This window comes from Lottia gigantea (assembly GCF_000327385.1).
Source record: "Lottia gigantea unplaced genomic scaffold LOTGIsca_33, whole genome shotgun sequence".
Taxonomy (NCBI): Eukaryota; Metazoa; Mollusca; class Gastropoda; family Lottiidae; genus Lottia; species Lottia gigantea.
The window spans coordinates 1543059-1569455 of record NW_008709110.1 but is presented as its reverse complement, the minus strand read 5'-3'; the positions used below and the strand labels follow the sequence as shown (position 1 = coordinate 1569455).

Sequence of the window (26397 nt, the reverse complement as noted above, 5' to 3'; positions counted from 1 at the left end):
CTAACTCGTGCAACTAAGTTGTGTCAAGGGTATTTAACTCTTGCACTGATTATATTAAATGTTACAGACTACAACAAATTAAATTGCGGCCGACAAAATATGAAATAAATGAAATAAGAGACAAAACCCCCAATTTCACAACAAAACCTCCACTGGCTTCACGATCGTCATCCGTGAAGATTTGCCATTTTACCAGATTTGAATTTATATGGTTTAGTAAGTATTTTCTCGTGATTTGTGGGAAATGAACAGCTCAGTAGAAACTGATATGAAGATAGTAGAGCTGTTTTAAGTGACCCTTTAAAACCAACAATCAAATGTTATAATAGAATGGAAGGTGACAAAAGTGGAAAATGCTGCGAAAACATTCTCTAAGGATGATGAAGATCAGCCTATACCAATGGTACATTGGATGTGAAATAGGGGGACGCTTCGTGAATGTTTTGGGAACCTTTTTCGTATCGGATTGAATGGTATGTGGATGGGTGTATAGAGTAGTGAAAGAAACTGTTATCAATGAGGTTTGACTGAAATAGGTGTTGCTACTAGCAAGCTTTGACAGTGGAAAAATAAGTGTTTTGGAATGTGCTTTATACATATACAACGAGGGAAAGGATATTTTTACCTGACGATTACAAGTGCTGTAGCCCTTAGTCTGACCAGTACATCTGTTGGAGGAGACCTTTCTCGTGTTTTTCCTGAAAGATTAAAAGGTTATTCCACTCTAATCAGAGGGTTAGTAAAAAATCTAGGTTGATGGTGGAACGTTCCGAACGGAATACATTTCCATTGGAAATTGATCATGCGAACTGGTGGCACATTAATTTACAGTTGTTTGCTTACGTGCAAACAAAAACATTTTATGAAGTCGCTAGCAGATACTGCCAGATCCTCCCTACTCCCTCTCCCCTCCCACATCCCATGTTATCTTACCCGATACTGTAACAATCTCGATGTCTATATTTAATTCCAGTATCACAGGATCTGGAACATGACGTATATTCACTCCAAGCACTCCATCTATATTCTATAACATCCTAATAATGATGATAAAATACATGATAATATTGTGTAAGTCACAATTTGGAGATTCTCGAATCAAAATTTATTCATTTTCCCGGAAAAGGCGGAGAATTTGTATCGGAAAGACTATGTTATGACCAACGAAAAAGATACTTTCAAGGAGACTTATATAAAATTCGCTGGCCTACTTTGATATTAAGCCTGAAAATCAAGCGTATATGATTCTGCTTTGTAACCCGTAACCCCAATTTTTAGTAAATCTTGAGTTTTAACTAAATAAAACTACCATACCTTTCTATCCGACTGCACATTGTCAGAGAATTTGTGTTCCGAATTTACCAAAGTCCATCCAGATCCATAAATAATGATTAATTGAAAGCAAAATAAAATGTGTCGTTGGATTGCCATGCCTTCATCTCTACCAATCTATGATCGTGTTAGTTTGAGTGTGTCTGGTGTACAATGTACATAATTCAACTTGGGGTGTTGTAATTTACACATGAGAGAAATATACCAAGTAATAATTAGATCATTAATTTATCACCTCCAGTCATTGGGTCATTTCACATTATACACTTCAGCAAACTGTCATTATTTATTTAGATAGCTACACTGATAGAGCAAAATGTAGTCATTATTTCTCCCATCTTTACCAGAAACCATTCCTCTTTAGAACTCCCGCTACCAACACCCTCCCACTCCCAGATTGCACACCAACGTCTACACTTGTGGTTGTTATTAAGGTTATTTTCGCGCCTCAAGGGGGGAGTGGGATAATACATTCGATAAAGGATCCTGAAAGGAGTAATAGAAACAGAAAGAATACAAATCCATGCTATAAAGGATGGTATCTTTTCACCATATCATCTCATTCGACTGTGTTACACTGGGTATTTTTATTATGAATCTTTTTCTTTGACAATATTTGAGGAAGTCAGGCCTAACCATTACCAAGATAAAATTTGTCGGAAGGAATTTCAACAAAGGACTAGAATAAACTTTATTGTAACTAGAATCTTAATAATAATAAGCATTTGATAATATATAACAAATACATAAATAGTATAATTCATTGTATCATGCTCATCATGGTATAACTCATTTTCACTAACAAATTTCACCCATTCTGAAGCAGAATACAGACCAAACTTTTACTAAAACACACTTCCATACACCCTTCTTCCAAATTTGTTGTCAAACACTCGCTGACAATTTCCCTCACATCCTGGACTTCTAAACAAATTCACTACTCGGATTTTACTTCGCCAACATCAAGGAACATAGTATTAGGCTGAAAACAACTACAAATTTAACAATGAAGAAGATTTCTAATTATACCTGTCTAAATGATCGTTTTGTTAAATGCTAAATTTTCTATTTTGAATCATAGTGGTTGGATTTTGGATTCCCCTCAAAAATGAGTTTGCCATCGTTTCTCATTTATTAAACACCAAAACATTCATTATCATGCGTTAATGCATCGCACATTAAGACATAAGACATTGCGTATCTTGTGGAACATAAATTCTCTAAGGCTAAAGGACCCAAAGTAAAATGAATTATTCCCATGATATATTAAAACCAAAAACAGAATATATCTTTGTTTCGTTATATTCTGAAAACTTTTTGATTATATTTTTAAACAGATTAATCTTTTATGACCTCAAAGATGTATATTCAAAAACAAAAATTACTAGAGATAGCATCAACGGCTTGTCAACAGTAGATACTTTTAAATACAATATGATATACATTTGCCAACCTAACACATTGTAGATACATATAGTATAGTATGGTATAATAATATAACTATTGTACAACATCAATAATCACAACATTAATACTACTAGTTCATATTGCACTCCATTAACGATCATCAAATACAAAAATATTGCACATTAACAAAATAGCAAAAGCTATTGTCACAAATAAATATCAAAAACATGATATTTTATTCCCTACAAAAATTCAAGCCTCATATAATTTTATATAGTTGTAAATACATTAGCAGGTAAAATAGAACAATCACCTTTATAAAATCTGCTTCCATATCACAAATTTTCTTTTGCACCCTGTAAACATTTTTAATATTTTGTACTATACTTTTCATTTCCGAAAGTTCTTATAGAATTCAATTCTATTCATATTTTTCTACATGAAACGTGATAAATATAAGTTACTTCATTTTAAATTTCATTAAATAAAATTGAACTATAAGATATATCTTGAATTATTATGCAAAACTACAAAAAACTATTAAGCAAATAAATAAATAAAACAAATATGACTTTAAAACTCATATAAAATGATCTATGTAAAGCAAATAAATACAAGGCAGCAAATAATAGAATGAATCTATAAATCTGTTTCCAAAACTGAAAAACTCAACAGCTGACAATTCTGTAGAAAAAAAGAAAACTGGAAGTTAATATGTGCAAAATTTTTTAAAGAAAATAATATTACAGAAATAAAACCTGTCAAAAAAATAAATGAAAAAAAAACAAAACTAAAACTTGCTTTGACAGTTGTGTATTAATAAATTCTATTCTAGCAATTCTATAATACATTTTGACAATTTGAAAGCTTTGACAATTTGATACATTTTGGCACTAAGTATCACTGAAAAAAAGAGCATGTACACCAAAACCATAACACAGCAAAACACACGATAATAACAAGCAAAAAATATCTAGACATCTAAAAATTGATGTAAAACAAACTGCTTTAAAGGGACAGATTCGCCATCTTGAGGGTTGATTTGGGTCTTGAATATATGTAAATAGTCGAAAATCGCATAATTTGTTTAAAAATACTTCAAACTAGGAATTTTACTCTCTATTTCTATGTCTTTTCAATATATCGCTGAATATCTTTAATTGACAAGTCATCCAAACGCAGATAATTCTGGACACATATGAATTTGAAGTCACAAATTTCACTGGGTAAACACTGATAAGCTTAGCTAAAGAATTCCAATAATGTACAACCGTCAAAAAAATGGGGCATCTGTCCCTTTAAATTATCTTTAGCTACCCATAATATACTCTGTTTATACTCAAAATGAAATGAAGTCAATTATAATATTATAGATATAATTAACAACTAAAAGTATAATAAAATAATCGTATTTATATATAATATATATATATTTATATATTTTAGTTTATGAAAAAACCACATCTATAATAATTTTGATCTCATTGTAGATGAATCCTGTGTAAAAATATTTAATAACACTGTGTTATGGGTAGCTAATATTCAGTTTAATCAGTTAAATATTGCACTGAGTTATTGTCATCTCTAATTTAATTAGCAGTAAAAAACACTCAAATTGTGTACAATGAACACCTGTTCAACATATTTTGTTAGCAATCATGACACCAAGCAAGCTAAAAACCAAATTTGCGTGCAATTATTTGTATAATATAGAAAGATTAATAATGACAAGAAGCTAGTTACTGTTATTTTTTTGATTTTAGATTAATTTTTGAGACATTTACAAAACACTTTCTTGTAATAAAACTGTAGTAAAAATTTAGAATTTCACTTTAAAAGCAGGTAATTAGTAGAAATATAAACCTGAAGTCGTTTTACTATTATTTACTGACACAATCTTCAAATATTATTCTCCAAGAGTTTCTCTTTTCTGCCTTACACAGCATAGAAAGTTTATGTTTGTTTTAACATGAATAATTATATCATGGTAATTTCTGATGTATGTCATCAACAATGACACAGACAGAGTTCAAATGGCACTGATGACAATTGTACATCAAAGTATTTTGTAATATTATCAGAATTTATATTAGTCATCAGAAATATAATAGAGGAAAGAATGCCTTAATTTTTAAGTAAATGTTTAAGATAAAGAAACAAGTCAGTGTGTATTGTAGTGTGTAAAATAATGTCAATGATACAGAATACAAGTTGACAGCTCAACATTTACTACATTATTATAATCATTGTATTTGTCATATTAACTTGTAGCATGTAATATATATCATTTAATAATACTACTTCAAAAACATGCACTGACATCACTTTGTAAATTTTCTTAAAGGATTTTACTCGAAATTTTGCGCATGTATAAAGAAATTGTCCAATACATCAATTAACTATAACTACACTAACTACAAACAGACAACATAGAATTATACTATAGTACTCTTTCCTTCATCTTCATCATCAAAAAATACACATAAAGATGATGGACTGACAGTCTCCTCTTTCAGAAGAGCTGAACTTTCATTAGCACTAAGAGAATCCGAAGAGTCGCCTTTAGAAACATAAACTTGACTGGCAGTAGAAGCTGGTGGTACATGACAGGAAGCAGTAGTAGTTATAGAGGTTTTAGGTGATGTTAGAGCTTCATAGTGTTCTAAAGCAGTCGGGGAGGGAGATCGGGAACGGATATAGAGTGCACCATGCCGTATTATTCTACTGGGTTTTGGAGTCAGAGCATCACTGGCTGGGTCATCATGAGATTTTGATCTGGGAACAAAGCGAGTACGACTGGTCTAGATAGAAACAAGACAAAGAGTCAATCAGAACAAAGCAATCAATATAAAAAAACCTACAGCTTTCAGTAACAGTGTTTAAAATTACGTTTAGTCATAAATAAAATTGGTAAATTATTTTTAAAGGCACTAAGAAACTGTATTATATATAACTAGTTTTGGCCTTTGAAAAAACAGAATTTTGTAAAAGTCAGCAATCATTTTTGTGCTTAATCGTCAATTATGTTATCAAATGAACAGTCACCAAGGTTATCAAATGAACAGTCATCACAGTTCCAATATGATGACATGAATTTTTCTGACGCGATATATAAAAATATAAAAAGTAACATCAAAAGAATGATTTGAACAGTCACCAAGAGAATGATTTGAACAGTCACCAAGAGAATGATTTGAACAGTCACCAAGAGAATGATTTGAACAGTCACCAAGAGAATGATTTGAACAGTCATCAAAGAGAATGATTCAAACTGTCATCAAGATGAATATTTAAGTGTCACCAAGGTTATCAACTGACCAGTCACCAATATTAGTTGAACATTTACTGTCATTTCATGTGGACTTTTGAGTCATTACAGTCTTCATTTGAACAGTCACCAAGATTATAATTGGAGTTAGAAAGATTATTCATAAGGAATCTCCAAGGTTATCATTAGACCAGTCACCAACAATATCTAGTGGACAGTGCATGAGTCACTAAAGACTTCATTTGAACAGTCACTAATATTATGATTTGAATAGTCACTAATATTATGATTTGAATAGTCACCAAGCTTATGATTTGAATAGTCACCAAGATTATGATTTGACTAGTCACCAAGATTATGATTTGACCAGTCACCAACATGATTTTATAAGAGCCATCAAGGTTATCATTTGACCAGTCACCAACATTAGTAGTTGAACAGTTACTATCATTTCACGAGTCACTACAGTCCTCATGTGAACGGTCACCAAGGTGATCAGTTGAATAGTCACCAACATTATCAAGTAAACAGTTACTGTTGTTTCATGACCCACTTCACAGTGAACAGTCACCAAATAATGAATTGAACAGTCACCAAGATTATTATTCAAGAGTCACGAAGGTCATCACTTGATCAGTTACCAGCAGAAACCAAAACAAAGTCAACTAGGTTATCATTTGACAAGTCACCAAGGTTATCATTGTTATCATTTGAACAGTCACCAAGGTTATCATTTGACAAGTCACCAAGATTATCATTTGACAAGTCAACAAGGTTATCATTTGACAACTCACCAAGGTTATCATTTGACAACTTACCAAGATTATCATTTGAAATGTCAACAACGTTATCATTTGAACATTTAACAAGGTTATCATTTTCACAATGCTTTTCCATTTAGAATTGTCACTAAGTATACATTATTTAAAGTCAGCAATTATATCAGTTGATCAGTCATCAATATGATATTCAACAGCCAACAAAATTGCCATTTGAACAGTCACCAAGCATCAACAGTTACTTAGATTATGTGAAGACTCACTGTGCTAGAACAATTACCACGATGATTATTTGAAGTGTTACCAACGTTCAATGTCTTTAATCATTAGATAGAACATCACTTGATCAATTACAAGGATGATCACTTAAAGAACAACCAAGGTTCTGTAAGATTATTTCTTAAAACAGCACCACGTCCACCATTTAAACCATTACAATGATAAATATTTCAAAAATGAAAGTTATCACTTGAACAGTCACCAGGAGGATTATCAGATTATCAGATAATCTTATCAGGGTATCATATTATACACTTACCAATGAGGCCATTACAATATGATATGGCCATCAGTAACATAATATGTTCCTACTGATTCAAATTAAAGGGACAGATTCGCCAATTTTTAGGGATTAATTTGGGTCTTGAATACATAAAGAAGTATTAGAAGTGTAGTAGCATAATCCCTTCAAAAATGGCTCAAACCAGAGAATATATATCTATATCTTTTCTATATGTGGCAAAAAACAGGTAGTCAACAGTGAGCTGTGAACATATTACTGATTAGCTTAGTTAAAAGATTCCCGATTCTGAGACTAAGGTATGATTGGTCAAACAGATGGCAAGTCTGTCCCTTTAATGTTTCATTAAGAATGTAGGAATGTATCTCAGTCCGTATTTTGATTGAACATATTACTCCTTTCATTTTACCAGTTATTTGTATACGAAGAATGAACAGAAGGATTACAGAAAAGAGGAATACAGAGAAAATGAACACTGTTATTGAAAGCTGGGATAAATATGGTTAAAAGGGGAAATACTTCAGCCTGAACATGCAAAATGATAGCAATTGGGAAAAAGCTCATAAAAGGAAAGATTTGCTTCATACTGAAAAAATGTGAAAGATAAGGCTCAAAAGGTGCACTTTGAAAGAGAAAACATTGAAAAAGGCAAAAAAAAACATAAACTGAAAGATTCTTAATCAGCATATCAAGTAGTGAAGTAATTATGTTTCTAAAGAATTGAAATTTTCAAAATGCAGTTATCTTTTGAAAGAAGTTTGTATTATAGTGTTATTAATTCTAGTTAATTTAATCGGAATAATCATCTTACATTAATTACTATTATAACTAAACAAACCTAATTTCTATCACTCTTTACCCAATTGTTATTATTTTGTATGAGAGGAAATAAAAATAAATTGAAGATCATATTATGCTGTATAACTCAGATAGCTCAGAATGCAATGTCCCAAAGACTTCTCAAAATGCTATATGCCTCAAACATTTGGAGCATCAAATATAAATTTCATATTTACATAATACTTCATATAAAATAAATTCATGGACAACCATGTTTCCAAAAATAAATTAAGGCTTGAAATAAAATAGAAAATCTCCGCTGGGCCAGCAATGTGTTATATTAAATTAGTACAAGTGCCCTTCAAATGAAATTTGAAAACTTCCTATGGGTCAGCAGTGGACTTTATTGAATATAGTGGACCAACAATGTGCCTTTGAAATGAAATTAAAAACATCTGATGGGTCAGCAGTGTGCTTTGTTGATTTAGTACAGAGGGCCATCAATGTGCCTTTGAAATAAAATTGCATTAGTATAATGGGCCAGCAGTGTGAAATGAAATTGATTTTTGATTTGCTCCAGAATTTTGTTATAAATTTGTTAATAATATAAAAGTGCTGTTAGATTTCATTCAAATTAAACACGTGCAGCATTAGGATGTACCTTAGCTTCAACAGATTCTGGTATTGTTTCTACTGAACGAGCCATGGTGACACCAGTGGGTCTCCGAAGCTGAAATGATGCTTGTTCATGGAAGACAACAGCTGTACCAGGAATACGTTGAGGAGATTCTTCACTACTACCACCATCCTCACCATGATCTGGTCGACGTCTATGTGACATAAATCTTCTCATACTCGTAGTCTTTGTTTTTTGGCGTCTTATTTTAAAGGTTTTACGACTTTTAGCATCCTGTCTTTGTAACCTATGACCTCTAGGATCATCTGTGTCTGGGTTAATGGTATGGATTGCTTAAAAAAGAGACAAAGTAAAGGATTAGAGAGTTGTTTTTGTCATTATTGGTACGTTAGAAATATGACAACAACATTTTAGATATCATATACAACAGTTTATCAAGACTTCAGATTTTATATCTTACCTCCACCATTAGCAGCTTCATTTTCTTCATTTTCAAATAAAACATGAGCTGGTGTCCCTTGATCATCCATACTAGATTGTTTAGAAAGTCTTCCACCACGAATTGTACCTTTACGTTTAATTAATGGTGAGCCTTCAAATTCAACTTGATCTGAAACAATATTTTAGATAACATTACCAAAGATAAGTCCAATCATCTACCCACAGCACAGCTATGAAAAGTTGAGGTTTTACACTTCAATTGTTTATGGTCTGAAAAGTTGATTTTGAAAACCTGATAGCTAAAACACCTGATGTAACTCTAGTCAGTATCTATTTTTAGATAATCCACATAGCTTTTAACAATTCTGTGTTTATATTACCTGGTGATATATCATCTATAGTATTTTTACGTGTAAATTTCTCCAGGATTTTACTGCCATCATGAGCCGAGATACGTTTACTGGATTTATGACGAATCATTAAAGGAGAAACTTCTTCTGATGTTCCAGATCTCTGAGGTCCACTGGCTGAACTTGATTGAGAAAAGATGGTAGCTGGAAAAAAATGATCATGATAATATAAGAAACTCAACCATTTCTCTTCCAAACAACAAAAAACAAGATTATCAACATATTCCTTGTTTAAAATTATTTGTTCTGGTATGAACAATGTCTCAAAGACATTTGACTATAAAATAAATACTAAATAATACCCACCACGACTAGCACGTTTACAAGATAAGTTAACAACAGGTTTAAAAGGACCAATAATTTCCATAGCAATCTCTGAGAAAGATGGCCGTGATCTATCTGGTACCTGGGTTGTATAAGAATCAGATCTATCTGTAGCAAATGTTGCTGTTCTAGATCTGTAGCCAGCTGTAATGGAAACATAAACCAATTACATTAACCATGGAAATTGGCTGGTATGAGGCAGGGGCCAGTATCATACTGTTTGTTTAAAAAAAAAAGAAGAGATATTTACTGATATCTAGTATATCAGTAAAAATTTTCTATTTTTTTTTACTGTGGTAGTAGGCTTGCCCAGCTTTGGCTTTGTGAACCACCTTAATTATTCTGTGACCCTATAGTAGCCCCTTCAATTAGATGATTCAATTACCGGTAGTAAGAGAAGCTTTAAAATTCTAGATGCATGAATATTTAAAAAGTGCACCACAAACTCATTTCATTCTGGTAACTTCCTTCAGTGGCATTTAGTATTTACTTTAATATATAATTGTGACTTTTTCATAATGAAAATGATTCTATCATCATTATCTTTATTCGTATATATTATTATTGCTCTGTAATCAACACTATCATCATCAAAACAAGCAAGTTATTGATAATTTTATTCCATATAATTGTTTCCAAGTTTATATCATACTTCTTATATTGACTTTTTATCCAGTTGTGTACAAATGAAAACAGACCAAATCATATCATTATATAACTAGAAAAAACACTTCAACATATCATACCTATATTATTACTAGCTATTTCTTCACGTAGTTGTTTTAATTCTGTAGCTAGTTGTATCAAGATAGAACTACAAGATTTAGGATGAGTGAAACTATAACCTTGTAATTTATCTCTTATTGTTTGTTGTAAATAATATTCTTGAGCTGTATCACAATTAACCTTCATCATCTAATCAATTACAAAAATAATCAATTAAAACCATATATATACAAGTTGTAATATATTAGATGGTATATGTTAAATACTTTGAACTTTAGTAACATTGATATTGTGGTATTGATGGGACTTTGTTAGATTAGCTACAGCCTTCCATATTAGCAACTTCTACCATCAGATATCAATACCAAATAACTTACAATATTGTCAAGGGAACCTCTGGGGATAAATTTTTATCATTATTATAATGTGCACCTCCAGTTTGTAGGGTAAAAAAGTGCGCACTATACACACAAATATACAGTAAATGACACATATTGCAGATATGTATCATTGGTTTTCTCTGTAATGCAGTCTTAAAAGCTAAAAATACTTACTCTAAATTCTATAAATGTTTGCAGTATTAAAAACAATGAAGGTCTATGTGTTGTTACAAAATCTATAAAATTCCATAATGGTAATCCAACTGAAAAATAAAACAATATCTTTTTATGATATAGATATAGAAGATAACTCCAGCACAAGATAGAATTCAATATTTACAAGTGAAGTGCAGTGAAAAATTACTTATCATCACAAAATTCAATATGGATCTCCATTACCTTTGTATCAACCTACAAACATCAAAATGTTAATGAATAAACACATAATATCTTAATTAATTTTTACAAGTCACAACTTACTGCGGCCTCTACTTGCTAGGTTTTGTATAGTTTTAGCAACTTTATGCCATTCACCAGCTAACTGTTTATCAAAACATACCATCAATATTTCTAGACCTAAAAATAAGAATATTAAGTCTAAGTCTGTTCTAGATAAAACTATTGAAATAATTACATATTTTCTATAGAACTGAATAAGGAACCTGGATTACTGGAGTATGTACATCATTTTAGTATTTTATTTATAAAATATTTAATTGTCTGTCCTACAGTAAACTGATTATTATTTTGTTGATTAGTGGTATTGACCTGACCTATAATGTTAAGCTGATTTAATTAGATTTCACTCCTAATCAATAGCTGACCATACTCACCATTATGTTCAGATTAGTTCACCTCTTTCTTAAATATCTTCACTTTGCTTTTCATTTGAGCGAGTAAAGTCATTTTCCCTCCCACCCAACCCCAATATTTAAGACTTAAAGGATTCGTGGGCTTTGGTATATATATTTTGAAATATTGCATACATTTTTCATATTTAGAAGTATCTAATTTTATATTTCTTATTAATTTGTAGTTAAAGTTTCGTACTTAAGTGTTTGTTTTACTTGGGTCAGATGATTTACAAGGATAACGTCATGTAAATCTTTTCTCACCATAGTGCTGAATTTCAGCTGTTTATAGCTCCTTTTAGAATGCATGAAAATTCACTGTATCAACTGCATTTACAGTTATTTGTGTTTGTTAAAACATTAGATTGTTTTGTGAAAATATTTACTATAAATCTACTGAAGATAAGAATTACTATTTATTTACCTAACAAAGCACCCCACTGTTGTATATCTGTAGCCATTCTATGTTTAGGTTTATCATCCTGTGATATACTACCAGATCTACCATATTCACCAATAGATAGATGTGATTTTGCAGCGTTGTTATTAGAACCATGAACCTTACTACCTTGTGACAGTAGATTACATATAATATTACAGATAAATAACACATCTACATGTGATAACTTGGGCATATCTGAAATGTAATAATAGACAATCTGAATTAAAGGTGCGGTCTTAGGTCAGAAAATTTAAATTTTTTCTGAAAATCACACAAAAAGTTTGAAAAAAAAATGTTATCTCGACATGAAGGGATATCAAAATAAATTTAAAAGCTTTATTTGGGTTATGTCAAATTTGGGAAGTAGAATCACTATTAGAGTTATAAGGAAAATATAACTAAATACCTTTACGTCCACATCCAACTCTTATACATAATGGAAGTATAAAGTTCACCAATAAACTTAATGTTCGTTCAGTGACTTGAAACATGGCCATACCACCACACAGTTGTTCAAATGTATACTGGTCCTATAGTGATATAATACAGAATTTATTATAGAAAGATTTTTATAAAGTATTTGTTTAAAACAAGAATAAAACTGAAAACTTTTCTATGATGAAAATAAGATTTGAGTATATTACATGTCTTCAACAGAAATTAACTAATAGAAATTGCACATACCCCTAAAAATTGCATCTGCATAGCTACAAGTTTAACAACAGCTGAACAGAATATTGGTGGTACTTCAACAACAGAGGCTGGACCATCAGTACGACATGAAGAACTAATAGTAGTACCACCTTCAGGTATCAATGGTCCACCAGGAGCTCCAGATAGTAATATATTTATTAGTACATTTACTAATGTCTGAAGTATATATATATAGTGAGATTCAGGTAACTTCATCAACAACATTGAAAACATTATTGCGTAAATGCAATGACTTCCCAGCTCGATATGATTACAGACATAAGAAACTATTGGTTGTCATAAACAGGGACTTGGCACAAAAATAAATGAAAATTATTCATCTGGTTAAGAGCTCGGCAAATATCATACATCAAATCAGTAGATCTTACCTTTAAATGGGGAAGATGAGCAATATATGGAAATTTTCTTAATGTACAATAAACACCTAGAAAGAAAAATATATACCTGTAACTCTAGATTGATTGGTTTAAAGGTACTACTGTCCATATCAATTATTAGTAATTATGAAAGCTATATGTCTGGTTTATTCAGTTCTAATTGCTACTTATTATACCACAAAACATGTTAATACTTTACACTTGTTCTAAAAAGAACATCAATATCCATGCTTGACCTCAAATTTATTATCTAAAACCTTACAAAGTATTATGTATGTAATCATCACACATATATTTTTCAATTTTATCATTATTTTCTTTCACAGTGAAATATCTTACCTTTCAAAATACTAGCTGCAGCATCCCAATTCATTTGTCTCTGTAAAAATAAATATGACATGATGCATATACTATTCAATGAAAAGCAAATAATCTAGTTAGATATTTTTCATTGTTTATATATACATACTTAGAAGTATAGTTTACAAATTACTACAAATAAATACATTAACAAATATATTCAGAAGAATTCCTATACTTACCCTTAATCCTGATTTTTTGGAAAGTTTTGAGAACAATCTGTCTAAACGACGTAATATCAGGTTTAATGCTGGACGTATTGATTCTTGTGACCAATCAGTGGCAGGTAACATACCAGTCATATACCTTGAACACAGTAAAATTTGATAATATACCTTGAACACAGTAAAATTTGATAATATACCTTGAACACAGTAAAATTTGATAATAAAGATTAAATTTAGCAGTAAACATTACAAAGTGTTTATAGACACAAAAGATAATTAATCATAGACAATAATGTTGATAGACGAATAAGCAATCGTGGGTTTTACTTGATAAATTTGCCTTTCATACTCAATTTTAGTTATGAAAAACATACCATTTAAATCAGGATATACACATGTACACAAATTTACTTTACAATACATGTTTTGGGCACACACAAATTACATAATCAATAAGGTTTTACACATGTATCCATAATACACAAAATTTACTTTAAGTACACTGTTTTTTTTTATATTTTGTAATATACACAAATTACATATAAATCATGTTTTAAACTTATTTTTAAGGTCTGGTTTTAATATAAAGTAAAGCTTTTCTAGAAGTATAAAAAGTTTCCTCATAGGGTTTTTAAACATGTGTATCTATCCTAGGGTTTTTAAACATGTGTATCTATCCTAGGGTTTTTAAACATGTGTATCTATCCTAGGGTTTTTAAACATGTGTATCTATCCTAGGGTTTTTAAACATGTGTATCTATCCTAGGGGTTTTTAAACATGTGTATCTACCCTAGGGTTTTTAAACTTGTGTATCTACCCTAGGGTTTTTAAACATGTGTATCTATCCTAGGGTTTTTAAACATGTGTATCTACCCTAGGGTTTTTAAACATGTATATCGACCCTATGATTTTAAACTTGTGTATCTACCCTACGGTTTTTAAACATGTGTATCTACCCTAGGGTTTTTAAACATGTGTATCTACCCTAGGGTTTTTAAACATGTATATCGACCCTATGATTTTAAACTTGTGTATCTACCCTATGGTTTTTAAACTTGTGTATCTACCCTATGGTTTTTAAACTTGTGTATCGACACTAGGCTTTTTTAACATGTGTATCGACCCTAGGGTTTTTAAACATGTGTATCGACCCTAGGGTTTTTAAACATGTGTATCTACCCTACGGTTTTTAAACTTGTGTATCTACCCTATGGTTTTTAAACTTGTGTATTAGGGTTTTTAAACATGTGTATCTACCCTACGGTTTTTAAACTTGTGTATCGACACTAGGCTTTTTAAACATGTGTATCGACCCTAGGGTTTTTAAACATGTGTATCTACCCTAGGGTTTTTAAACTTGTGTATCTACCCTAGAGTTTTTACACATGTGTATCGACCCTAGGGTTTTTAAACATGTGTATCTACCTTACGGTTTTTAAACTTGTGTATCTACCCTAGGGTTTTTAAAGATGTGTATCTACCCTAGGGTTTTTAAAGATGTGTATCTACCCTAGGGTTTCTAAAACATGTGTATCTACTCTAGGGTTTCTAAAACATGTGTATCTACTCTAGGGTTTCTAAAACATGTGTATCTACCCTAGTGTTTCTAAACATGTGTATGTACCCTAGGGTTTTTAAACATGTGTATCTATCCTAGGGTTTTTAAACATGTATATCGAACCTATGATTTAAAACATGTGTATCTACCCTAGGGTTTTAAAACATGTGTATCTACCCTAGGGTTTAAAAACATGTGTATCTACCCTAGGGTTTCTAAAACATGTGTATCTACCTTAGGGTTTTAATACATGTGTATCTACCCTGTGTTAAATTCTTATCATTTATAACTTACCTCTGTAATCCTGAACAAGCCATGGTAATACGATCATATGGTGCAAGTTTTAACAAAGTAAGAGCTATCTCAGCAAGTCTCTGAAAAATATCCACATGAAATTATAAAATAAACCATATTTAGACAGAATCAAACCAAAACTTTCAGAAGACAACTTCATAGTTCCATCTGAATTTCATTATTCACTAATGTTAAAATATTCAAATATATTCTATACTTACATTATGTGTTTTATGATCCACCAAATCAGGTGATCGAAAAGTGGGATCAGCTAAAACTTTTCTTAATTCCTTCATTCGAGTTCCACAGAATGAATAAAACTCAACCACAAGAGATAACAAGGAATCTCTCGGTTTACGAAATTCATTACGAAGTTCAAGGTCATCAGGATCTGGTAGAAATGTTTTACGCCTGCCTTCTTCCATATGACGACTTGGTGATAGAAAACTGCATTGGAAAACGGTTACAGTCATAAGTTACCTGAGAGCTAAGCCAAGTGTATTCATCCCGTCTTAAAAACATCATGAACAATTCAAGAAAGTCCCCCTCTTGGAACTTGACCATGAACCATAAATTGCTTATAAATAACATTAATTAGAGAAATTCATCTTTATTCTTTTTGAATTTCCATTAACTTCAAAATTGTCATTAGGAAATCAGAATCAAAAAATTTGATTAACTTTAAAACTGTCAAAGCAATATAAAGTGTCAAACTGACAAAACTTTGTTGATATTCAAAGGAAAGGAAATATCTTAAAAACACACTTTCATTCTTCAAAAACACACATACAAATAATATAATCACAAATTTCCCAGATATACTGGAGGGTAAGAAGGGGTGCGCGTCATACATGACTGTGCATTTTATTCACAACTTTACAGTACCTGGCATGTGAGTCTTCTCTATCATCTAATGTTAAAGAATGTACACTATGGTTCTGCATTGGTTTTATATTAGAATTAACTGTTTCCATATGACGTTGTGGTATACTCATAGGTCTGAAATACAACACAAATACAAGGACAACTTGATCAAAAATTATGTAGAAACTGCACGATACAAGACTCACAAATGCTACCTTTTATGGTATCAAATGTAGGAACTTTCTTGATATTTTTCCTCTCAATTGATTTTGATTTTTGGTGAAATTTAGAAAAATTTCAAATTACCTGGTAAAAAATTCACAACAGCTAAGTAAAGCTCTAATAGAAACAGCTATTCTACTAATACAATCTATCTCAGCTCTAGCTGCTGTTGGATTATCTCTAGCTGTTGTCTCTTTCTTTAGATGTTGTAGATAACGTGGTATAATTATCTCTAAAATAGTCTGAAATGAAATAAACAGTAATAATTTACAAACAACTTACAGTAATAAAATTTTTTCAGAGCAACATTGAAGTATTGGAACAGAAACATGTTTCAAGTTCTGTTTTAAAATTGCTACATGTATAAATCATAAGTTATTTTTTGTTTCATTAGGTATGTGAAGAGGGTTTATTAGATTACAATTTAAAATTTCAAATTGGCATGAAACAAAGCTAGTGCTTGATTGTTCTGAATTTGTGTTTAGTTTAAGAATGGAGGAAATTTCAATGAAAAACTTACCAACATCTGTCCACTCCTGAAGGAATCTGGACCATAAGCTACCACAGTGACACACATATTGATCACATCCATTAGATCAAAATCATCAGGATCATTCTCATAGCAAAAATCCTGAAATGTCAAAATAAGACTTCTAATTAATTCTGATATCAAAATCCTAAAATATGGAAACAAGCAAAGCCAGTGAATTTTAAAAGTTAACTAAAATGAACAAATCAAATTATTCAGAACCCTTTCAGAGCATATCAGGAGAGATTCATCAGCTCAAACTACAATATCAGCTTGTATTACAAAAGAAAGTATAATGAGCTCATACAATATCATGTGAGGTCCTGTAGAATAGTCAGCAAAAGCATTGGTTACATCAATCAAATGGTGGTCAAGGACCAGCTGGTAGAAAGGATCCTGAGTGATCCTAAGGTGTTATTCTTGTAAAATGCAGTTGTTTCTTTCTTTTCAACAATATTGATTACAATTATAATCCTGTTCATAAAAAAATATTACACTTACAAGAGCTCTGAGTGGTTTTTCTCCCTCCACAAGATTTAATACACCTAGATTGTCAACACATGTTTTCTCTAGTGATATCAGTAAGTTGAAAAAGGCATTTGGTTGAATCTGAAACAGATATTGAGAAAGTAAATATAAAGAAGATTCCCACCAAATATTTTCACAAAATAATTAAAATCAATTTTTAGAAAAACTGCTTCAAAGGAAGGAGACTATCTAATTCTTTGATATATTTTTAAAAATATTTTTTCGATTTTCTTCATTAATGACATTAATTCAGATAAAATTGATATTTCAACCAAAAAATCTACTTCTACTTGCCTTATTACAATCTAGCAGACCTCCAGCACCACAAGTCATGTCTAATAATGGTGCCACTGATCCAAACATTTGTAACATAAATGGTTTACGATGAAGAATATAGAATTGTCGGCAAACGAAATGTATAGCTTTCTTTAATACAGCATTAGGTTGATTATTACTATAAACTCTTAATAGTGTTGGCATTATATACAGGAATCTAGAAATTAATTATTATAAAAAGAAACAGTGTCTTTTGTCTTGAATAATTTACCTACATTCACACATCTTCAAATGAGAGCTATAAAATCCATGTCATGTTAAATTGATCCATATTTCTCAAAAATATTTTTTGTCAATATCTGTCACAGGTTTCATAATGTCCAGCTAATTGAGCTCAATATTCAACTATCTGTATCCATCTTAAGAATGTCAAGTGTGAAAAGTAAATTGACCACAAAAGTGTTTTAGACAAGACACCATTAGATCTAACAATTCTAATAAACTTACCCATTAGTAGCAAAGATATGTTTAAAATGTGTACAAGTATTTATAAAGGATGCCAGACAGAATCTCAGAACTGCTGTATCTTCACATAGTAATATTACTGTACCATTTATAACATTTAAAAACAATGGTAAATCATTGGACCAATTAAATGTACTAGGCATAGAGCGAAACATGGTGTTCATTAACTGAAACAAAAATATAACAAGTTATGAAAGTTTAATCTAGGTTTTAAAAGACTAACAAGGGGAAAACTGAAGGAACTTTATGCACCATTATTCATGATAAAAAACAGGATTTATAAATAAAGGTATTTTTGCTGGTGCAGTTCATCTAATTCTTCATCTTTCCATATATTTCATCAATATCGATAAATCTGTTCAGTTATAAACATAATCAAGTACAAACCTTAGCCCAGGCATATTTATGTAAGGAATCCATAGAAAACAGTTCCTGTAACATATAAGATATATCATAATGAGATGGAAGTCAAGATTTCTGTTACAATATAAAATCCTTTGCATCACCAAACAAGTATCATTACACATGGGCCTACAAATAAATTCACAGAAGTATACATTTATGCATCTCATGCTTCTTAACTGATTGGAACTGATTGCTTACTGGGCTCACTATTAAGTTGTATATTGGAAAGTGAAACCTCATTTTCAAAGCTAGCTGCCGTGGTAGGAATTCTGTATTCAAAACACTTATTGGCAGCATGATGTGAGCTCTAGGTGCTTCATGTTATTATTTGATAAAGATATACCTTGCCCCATTCTCCATGATACAGATCAAATTCAGCATCCAAAGCTTTCCTAGGAAATGATGGTAGCTTTATAAACTCTTCATATAAAAATGATACATGATTTTGTAGCTGAAAATAGAGGATAGACTACAAGATATGGAAATAAACAATAGTTATACACACTGGGAAACACTGGGAAATATACAAAAATATGACAAAGAAACCAACATAGTCATTTGACTAATAGTCTGTTTCATCACAGCACCTCCAGGCCAGGTTAAAATGTAAACACCTGAACTAATATCCTAATATAATTACCTGATGTATGGGTGTACTAGATAACACTGCATTTGTAAATAATGTTTTACCAATCTCTACAAACTTTAGAGTGAACACCTGAAAATATTAATACAAAACTCATTTGAACTCCCAACATGCTTTGCCATTCAAATGCTGTATAATGTGTTGAAAGACTCTTAGTCAAGATTGCTGTAATACAAATTTTTTTTATTACCAGTTGTGTTACAAGGATCTGAGAAAAATAAATATTGATATATAAATTGATATAATAACTCACTCTTTTCTGTAAAGCAATATCAGCAGTGTCAGGATTCATGTGAGTTAAACTCAGTTGAGGGTAGAAATTACGTCGGAAGAAATAAAAATCTCTCACGTACGAATTCAAATTTTGAATTTGATCTGAAAAGCAAAATGTAAGAAGCCAAAAATCAAAAAGAGATGTCAAGCTGATAATCCCAGTAGCAGAGAGGCATTACGTGAACATCAGCTGATTAATATCTCCTAGGATATAAAGTTAATACTTACTAGTTTTGGTATCCAATAAGAAATATTGGTTTTGTTGATCTTCAGGAATATTAAAGAATTCTAATGCTTCTGTTAATATCTGAGAGAATTGAGTATCTTCATGTATAGGTAGTTGTGAAGGTATACTAGATAAATCTGGACCATGTACTAAAATCTTCTTGGCATTAGCAACATTAGCTGATATCAACAAATATGGCTGAAAGAACAAAATATGGTCATGTTTGATGCTTTGACAACTATAGTTCACCAGCTGAAACCATCAAAAGTCAAATTGCTACATCTATATTCAAGTAGACATATTTGAACACAATTAGGTATGATTCTAGACATACAAAGATAGTTGATGTACAGGAAGTAGTTGTGTTATAAGATATCTGGTATTGAAATGGTATTGATCTCTGTTCGATACATCTCTTGGAGATACTGAGATAGTTAAATTCATTTGCATCAATAGTAAAATTAAGGACTCACATCACACTGTTCTTTCTTCAATGTCTGTTTTAAATCTTTAAAGAAAATTCCTTCAACTGATGGTATAACAAGATGTAATAATTCTAGAGCACCCGCTATAGCTTCTTGACCTCCTTCACATGGTGATCTTGCATAAAACATTACAAAACCAATCTACAAGAAGAGATAATGCACCCATATGTGTTTTAATATTTGGTGGTAACCACATCAATAAATAAATCCATTATTGTGGGAGATGTTTTAGTCTAAAACCTTTAAATAAAGGAAATGTTAGAATTCTTCAAAGCAAAACTTGCAGAAACACTACCAATACCAAAAATATTTACAACATTTTTATGATTGTGTGTTTCTTTTTAACTAATTAATTACTTTTCACATAATTAATAAGCTTATCATTTGATCTGTAACCTAGTGCTGTAAGGCAAGTGCTTTCATTGAGACTTGTCTCAATACACCCTAATACTACGATCATAAAAGAGCTTATTTTTTGACTATTTGTCCCTATATATAAGACATCTAATCAGTATACTTACTAGGTATAAAGATTTGCATACTTACTAAATAATTATAATTATAAAGATTTGCATACTTACTAAATAATTATAGTTTTAAGATTTGTATACTTAATAAGATTTGTATACTTACTTAATAATTATAAAGATTTGTATACTTACTTAATAATTATAAAGATTTGTATACTTACTAAATAATTATAAAGACTTGTATACTTACTAATTATAAAGATTTGTATACTTAATAAATAATTATAGAGATTGGTATACTTACTAAATAGTTATAAAGATTTGTATACTTACTAAATAATTATAAAGAGCATGGGCAGTCTGAGCTGGTAGCTTTATATAATATAATACTAACTTCCTTAATACAAATAACAGCTCTTCCTGAAAACATGACAAAAACTGGTTTTAGTATTAGATCAATATATTGTAAAGCACACAATATAAAAACAAATTCTGTGATTTTCAAAATTAAAAAATTAGGAAGAGACTATTGCTACGGCAGACAAGAACTAAAAATTCTGCAATAATGTAAAGGCAGGACTTTTGAGCATGAGTGTTACACTAAAGAAAACTTAATTAAAATTACAGTTTCCGTAACAATATCCTGTGCCTTAAAATTAACTCAAATTCATGTAGCAGTCTGAGCTATTATACTAATTGGTGTTAACATAATCTTCCATGAATAGAACAAATAATTCATTAACAGAGATCCTTATTTAGATAATTGAAATGAATAAACATTTACCTGTTTATCTTTGTTAGTTAACTTTTCTAAGAAATGTCGAAAGAATAGAATAGGATCTTCCACAATACTGTCCCATATTACTTTATTAGCCACTTCACATACTGAAATGTACAAAGATCATCTCTGTCTAGCATAATCAGTTAGTCTTTAGTGATAAATATATCAGTATATTGACACCTCTTGACACTGATCTTTCTCAGACTATCTGTATTCCTTTACAGCTGGGTTGAAACGACATTTTCAAGATCACAAGACTTTCACAAACTGTCCCACAACCACCATAAGTTTGATATAACAAAGCAAATGACATCATGTTAAGATTCTAATAATCTAACTGTCTGCGCTACAGCCCATCCCTAGTTACCATTCCTTTAGTTGAAAATACCAAATTATTTCTAAATGCATATACTAACCTGATATACCACCATCATTAACATCACAATCATCTAATAAATGTATAATTGGTAAGACAGCAGCACAAATTGATGATGGAAAGAAATTCTGAGTCATTTGTAAATGATGGGAATGTTCAGCTCTATCTTCATCACCTAAACAAAACAAAAAAAAAGATGTATAAATATCACTAAGATTTTAATTTTGATATTTCACGCTAAATTGTGTTTTTTTACTAAACTGTACCAAAAATAATAAAACAAGAGACTTCATATTGTGATTTTTGTATTATGAGTTCATGTTGAATCAACATTTCTGTATTCAAATGTAAATGTGTTCATTATTTCATTTGAGGTAAAATTCAATCAAAAGAAAGAGGGGTGCTGAAAGATTCTTAAATTGATGTGAAAAAAAAAACTTGGCCAGTAGGCTTGTTTTCTTAAGAAAGTTATTGACATAAAAAGATTGCATACAATATTTAAAGAATTTGTGGTATGTAAGTTTCTGATGACAGGCTCCAAGTAGTACTCAGCAGAGAATTGAAAATTCTTATCTTCAGAAAATAGAATATCATTTGAGATGACAACATATATTCAAAATGAGATAGTCAAAAATTATATGAGATTAAAATTATTCCAAAATAAAATATCATGAATTTCATGAATGGAAACATTAAAGGAACAGGTTGGCCGTTTTCGGCTGTTAATTTGGGTTTTGAATATATGTAAAAAGTCTTCAAAAGTACTAGAAATGTACAAAAATCGCATAATTCCATCTAAAACAATCCAAACTAGGTTTTTAACCTTCGTTTTCAATATATGTCTTTTCATATAAGGCATAACCTCAAGAAAAGACAAGTCACCTTTTTAACTTTCAAACATGGATAATTCTAGGCACACATGGATTTTAAGGCTCAATTTTCGACAGTGAGCTGTGAATACTATGACTGATGGGCTTTCTTAAAAAAAATTCCGTTTCTGAGACTAAAGTACAATTGGTCAAACGGATGGCTAACCTGTCCCTTTAAAAAAATGATTCATAACATTAAAACTAATTAAATGAAAATGAAACCTTATAAAATAAAAAATGATATAAAAATCTATGTATCATGAAAAATGTAACAACATGAAAATTATATGACAAGCAATGGTTGGAAACTTAAAGATATGAAGTGTAAGCAATATGACTGTTCTGTACTGTACTGTAACATGATATGAAATGTTTTATATCATATCAGTGGGTTAAGTAGAAATATAACATGAACAATTTTATGTCAAGAATGGTAGGCCCCTATTCGATTTAGTATAACATAAAGAATTATTTGACATGAATATAAGAAATAATATAACATTAGGAATTTAATGACATGAAATGGTATAAGAAATAATATAAATGACATGAATGATATAAGAAATAATATAACATGAAGAATTATAAGAAATAATATAAATGACATGAATGATATAAGAAATAATATAACATAATGGAATTTAATGACATGAATGGTATAAGAAATAATATAAATGACATGAATGATATAAGAAATAATATAACATAATGGAATTTAATGACATGAATGGTATAAGAAATAATATAAATGACATGAATGATATAAGAAATAATATAACATAATGGAATTTAATGACATGAATGGTATAAGAAATAATATAAATGACATGAATGGTATAAGAAATAATATAAATGACATGAATGGTATAAGAAATAATATAAATGACATGAATGATATAAGAAATAATATAACATAATGGAATTTAATGACATGAATGGTATAAGAAATAATATAACATAATGGAATTTAATGACATGAATGGTATAAGAAATAATATAACATTAGGAATTTAATGACATGAATAATATAAGAAATAATATAACATTAATGGTATAAGAAATAATATAACATTAATGGTATAAGAAACACATGAAGAATTATTTAATGAAGAGATTTACAGTATGTACTCATTACAGTTGAGGTCTTTAAAATTGAAACTGATAAATGAAATTATTCAGAAACCTTGCTAAAACCCATAACATCATTACAAATCAGTTATAATTCATGTCACATGAGCCATGTTATTTTCAATTTGATGAAATCAATTTTCATGAGCAATATTAATTACCAACAGCTCTATATAGGAAATGATTATAAATTTGTAATATGAAAAATTCTTGAAGAAGTTAATCATTCAGATGAGTTGCATTAATGTCAATTATAGAAAAGGATAAAAGCAAATTGTCAAAAAAAAGTCCATTTAAAAATATTTAAGAATGAAAAACCCTTGTGAACTGTTGATTGTTTTTTTTTTTTTTGAATAGTTAAAATACAGCAGTACAGAGCAATTACAGTGCAACAAATCAAGATCAATCAACACAGGGATCAAAAATAGAAATCCAAATTCTTCAAGAACAATACATAGGTACATAACATGCAAAACTTAATGGCGTACCACTTGTGCAATTTCCTTAAGCTACTTTTACTGAAACTTCTAATTTTCAAGCAATTTAAAGCAGGGACAAGATCACTCACATTCCAATAAAAAATTGAAAAGAGAACTTGAATTTATCAGGAAGAGAAATAAAGAAAATAAATTGAAATAAATCAACAGTATTTTTCACCAAGAGTTTGTTTTATAAGGATATTGAACAAGTACCTTCTGATGTGAGTCGACCCCAATGTATACTTCCATTTCTCCAGGAAAGACTTCGATTTTGTATGTTAGAACGATTTACAGGAGCAAGGGACACACGTCGTGCTGCGAGGTTAATTTCTTCCTGGGCAGCTATTGGTTAAAAAGGCAGGTGCAAAACATACAAGGCAAACAAGGTGATTGGTTAATAATGCCCAAGCAGTAAATGACATAAAATTAATAGAACATTTCTAGCGTTAAGATCTTTGAATAAAATAAACTGAAACTAGGAAAGCAAGCCTATATCAGATAAAAATGACAGAATATGATTGTGATAAAAATGTATTTAATTTTTTTTTAGATTATTTTGAAGCAATACAAAAGGTACGAAGATCTTGACCCAAGAATATGTTGGTCATTTAAAACGAGGGCATCAGGTTAGGTGATTAATGGGGTGGGCGTGTAAAATAGAATATGATATGTAAACACAATAAAACCTTAAGCTTCATCTTACAGTAAATTTATACCAAAAGTTTGAAATTATAAAAGTAGCTTAACATTTAATTTTAATTGTTTCTTTTAATTTGTTCAGTGATAGATATGCTATGACAAACTAAATAATTTGTTTAAACAAAGTTGAGCTGGTTAAAAATCAACTAAATGCTTAAACAAAATCAAGTTGGTCACAGAATAAATAATTTACTGAACTCTGAAGATGTTAAAATACTGTGTTTACAAGAAGATTTTAGTGAATTGGGGGCATTAAAACAAACAGCAAAACTCTTATCAAATTGTTTTTATATGAAATATATTAAGTAAAGAATATAATATGAAAACTAATATAAAGCAACTAAAAAAGCTACAAAAATTGACATGGGTACAAAATAAAATAGAAAATTAAAGTTTATGATTACATATTTTCAGTCAACAAAAATAAATAAAAACAATAACAATCTTTCTACGTTTATGAAATAGGAGATAGAACTGAATTAATAAGCCTAGAGCTCTATCTATGATACATGTAATTATTAAGTATTTTTGATGAAATTTATATTCATAGAACATACAAATTTTGTTTAAATAAATCAATGAAACGAAACGACAACAAAAGCTGCAAAAAGTCTTGCTGTTTGAATATATTTTTTTGAAAATTTAAACAGAAAACAAATAAAAGTAAAGTTCTATGACATAAAAAAAAGAGTAAAAATCTAATTTAAGTACCAAATGCTAAAATATCACATTTACCTATCTGAAATTTAGATTATCATCTATGAAATCATAAAATATTTGGATCATGTAAACTATTATGTAAAAGAAACACTATCGATATAAATTAGGATTTACTGTATCTTGGCAGT

General features: G+C 30.2%; 2 protein-coding genes across 2 annotated transcripts in view; both read right to left on the bottom strand.

Annotated features, from left to right (window-relative positions):
- Nucleotides 1-6201: 6201 nt before the first annotated feature.
- On the bottom strand, nt 6202-6891 carry LOTGIDRAFT_120181 (hypothetical protein; the record flags this gene model as incomplete). The annotated part of the gene is made up of 2 exons (XM_009058277.1): nt 6202-6349; nt 6674-6891. Coding segments are annotated over 2 exons (366 nt in total), but the record flags the coding sequence as incomplete, so codon positions are not given.
- Nucleotides 6892-8720: 1829 nt separating this feature from the next.
- Nucleotides 8721-26397, bottom strand: part of LOTGIDRAFT_232936 (hypothetical protein) — a gene marked incomplete at both ends in the record, with an annotated part of 31784 nt that continues 14107 nt past the window's right edge. Inside the window, 30 exons of the mRNA XM_009058276.1 lie at nt 8721-9055; nt 9184-9333; nt 9545-9718; nt 9881-10042; nt 10645-10813; nt 11179-11267; nt 11485-11580; nt 12280-12492; nt 12704-12827; nt 12982-13167; nt 13380-13435; nt 13728-13767; nt 13931-14054; nt 15769-15848; nt 15990-16215; nt 16654-16767; nt 16939-17096; nt 17375-17485; nt 17885-17952; nt 18202-18404; nt 18695-18879; nt 19100-19144; nt 19461-19568; nt 19758-19835; nt 20017-20138; nt 20265-20460; nt 20736-20888; nt 21551-21637; nt 22002-22102; nt 22415-22549. Coding sequence (XP_009056524.1) covers nt 8721-9055; nt 9184-9333; nt 9545-9718; nt 9881-10042; nt 10645-10813; nt 11179-11267; nt 11485-11580; nt 12280-12492; nt 12704-12827; nt 12982-13167; nt 13380-13435; nt 13728-13767; nt 13931-14054; nt 15769-15848; nt 15990-16215; nt 16654-16767; nt 16939-17096; nt 17375-17485; nt 17885-17952; nt 18202-18404; nt 18695-18879; nt 19100-19144; nt 19461-19568; nt 19758-19835; nt 20017-20138; nt 20265-20460; nt 20736-20888; nt 21551-21637; nt 22002-22102; nt 22415-22549 — 4088 coding nt within the window. The remainder of the gene's footprint in view (nt 9056-9183; nt 9334-9544; nt 9719-9880; nt 10043-10644; nt 10814-11178; nt 11268-11484; nt 11581-12279; nt 12493-12703; nt 12828-12981; nt 13168-13379; nt 13436-13727; nt 13768-13930; nt 14055-15768; nt 15849-15989; nt 16216-16653; nt 16768-16938; nt 17097-17374; nt 17486-17884; nt 17953-18201; nt 18405-18694; nt 18880-19099; nt 19145-19460; nt 19569-19757; nt 19836-20016; nt 20139-20264; nt 20461-20735; nt 20889-21550; nt 21638-22001; nt 22103-22414; nt 22550-26397) is intronic.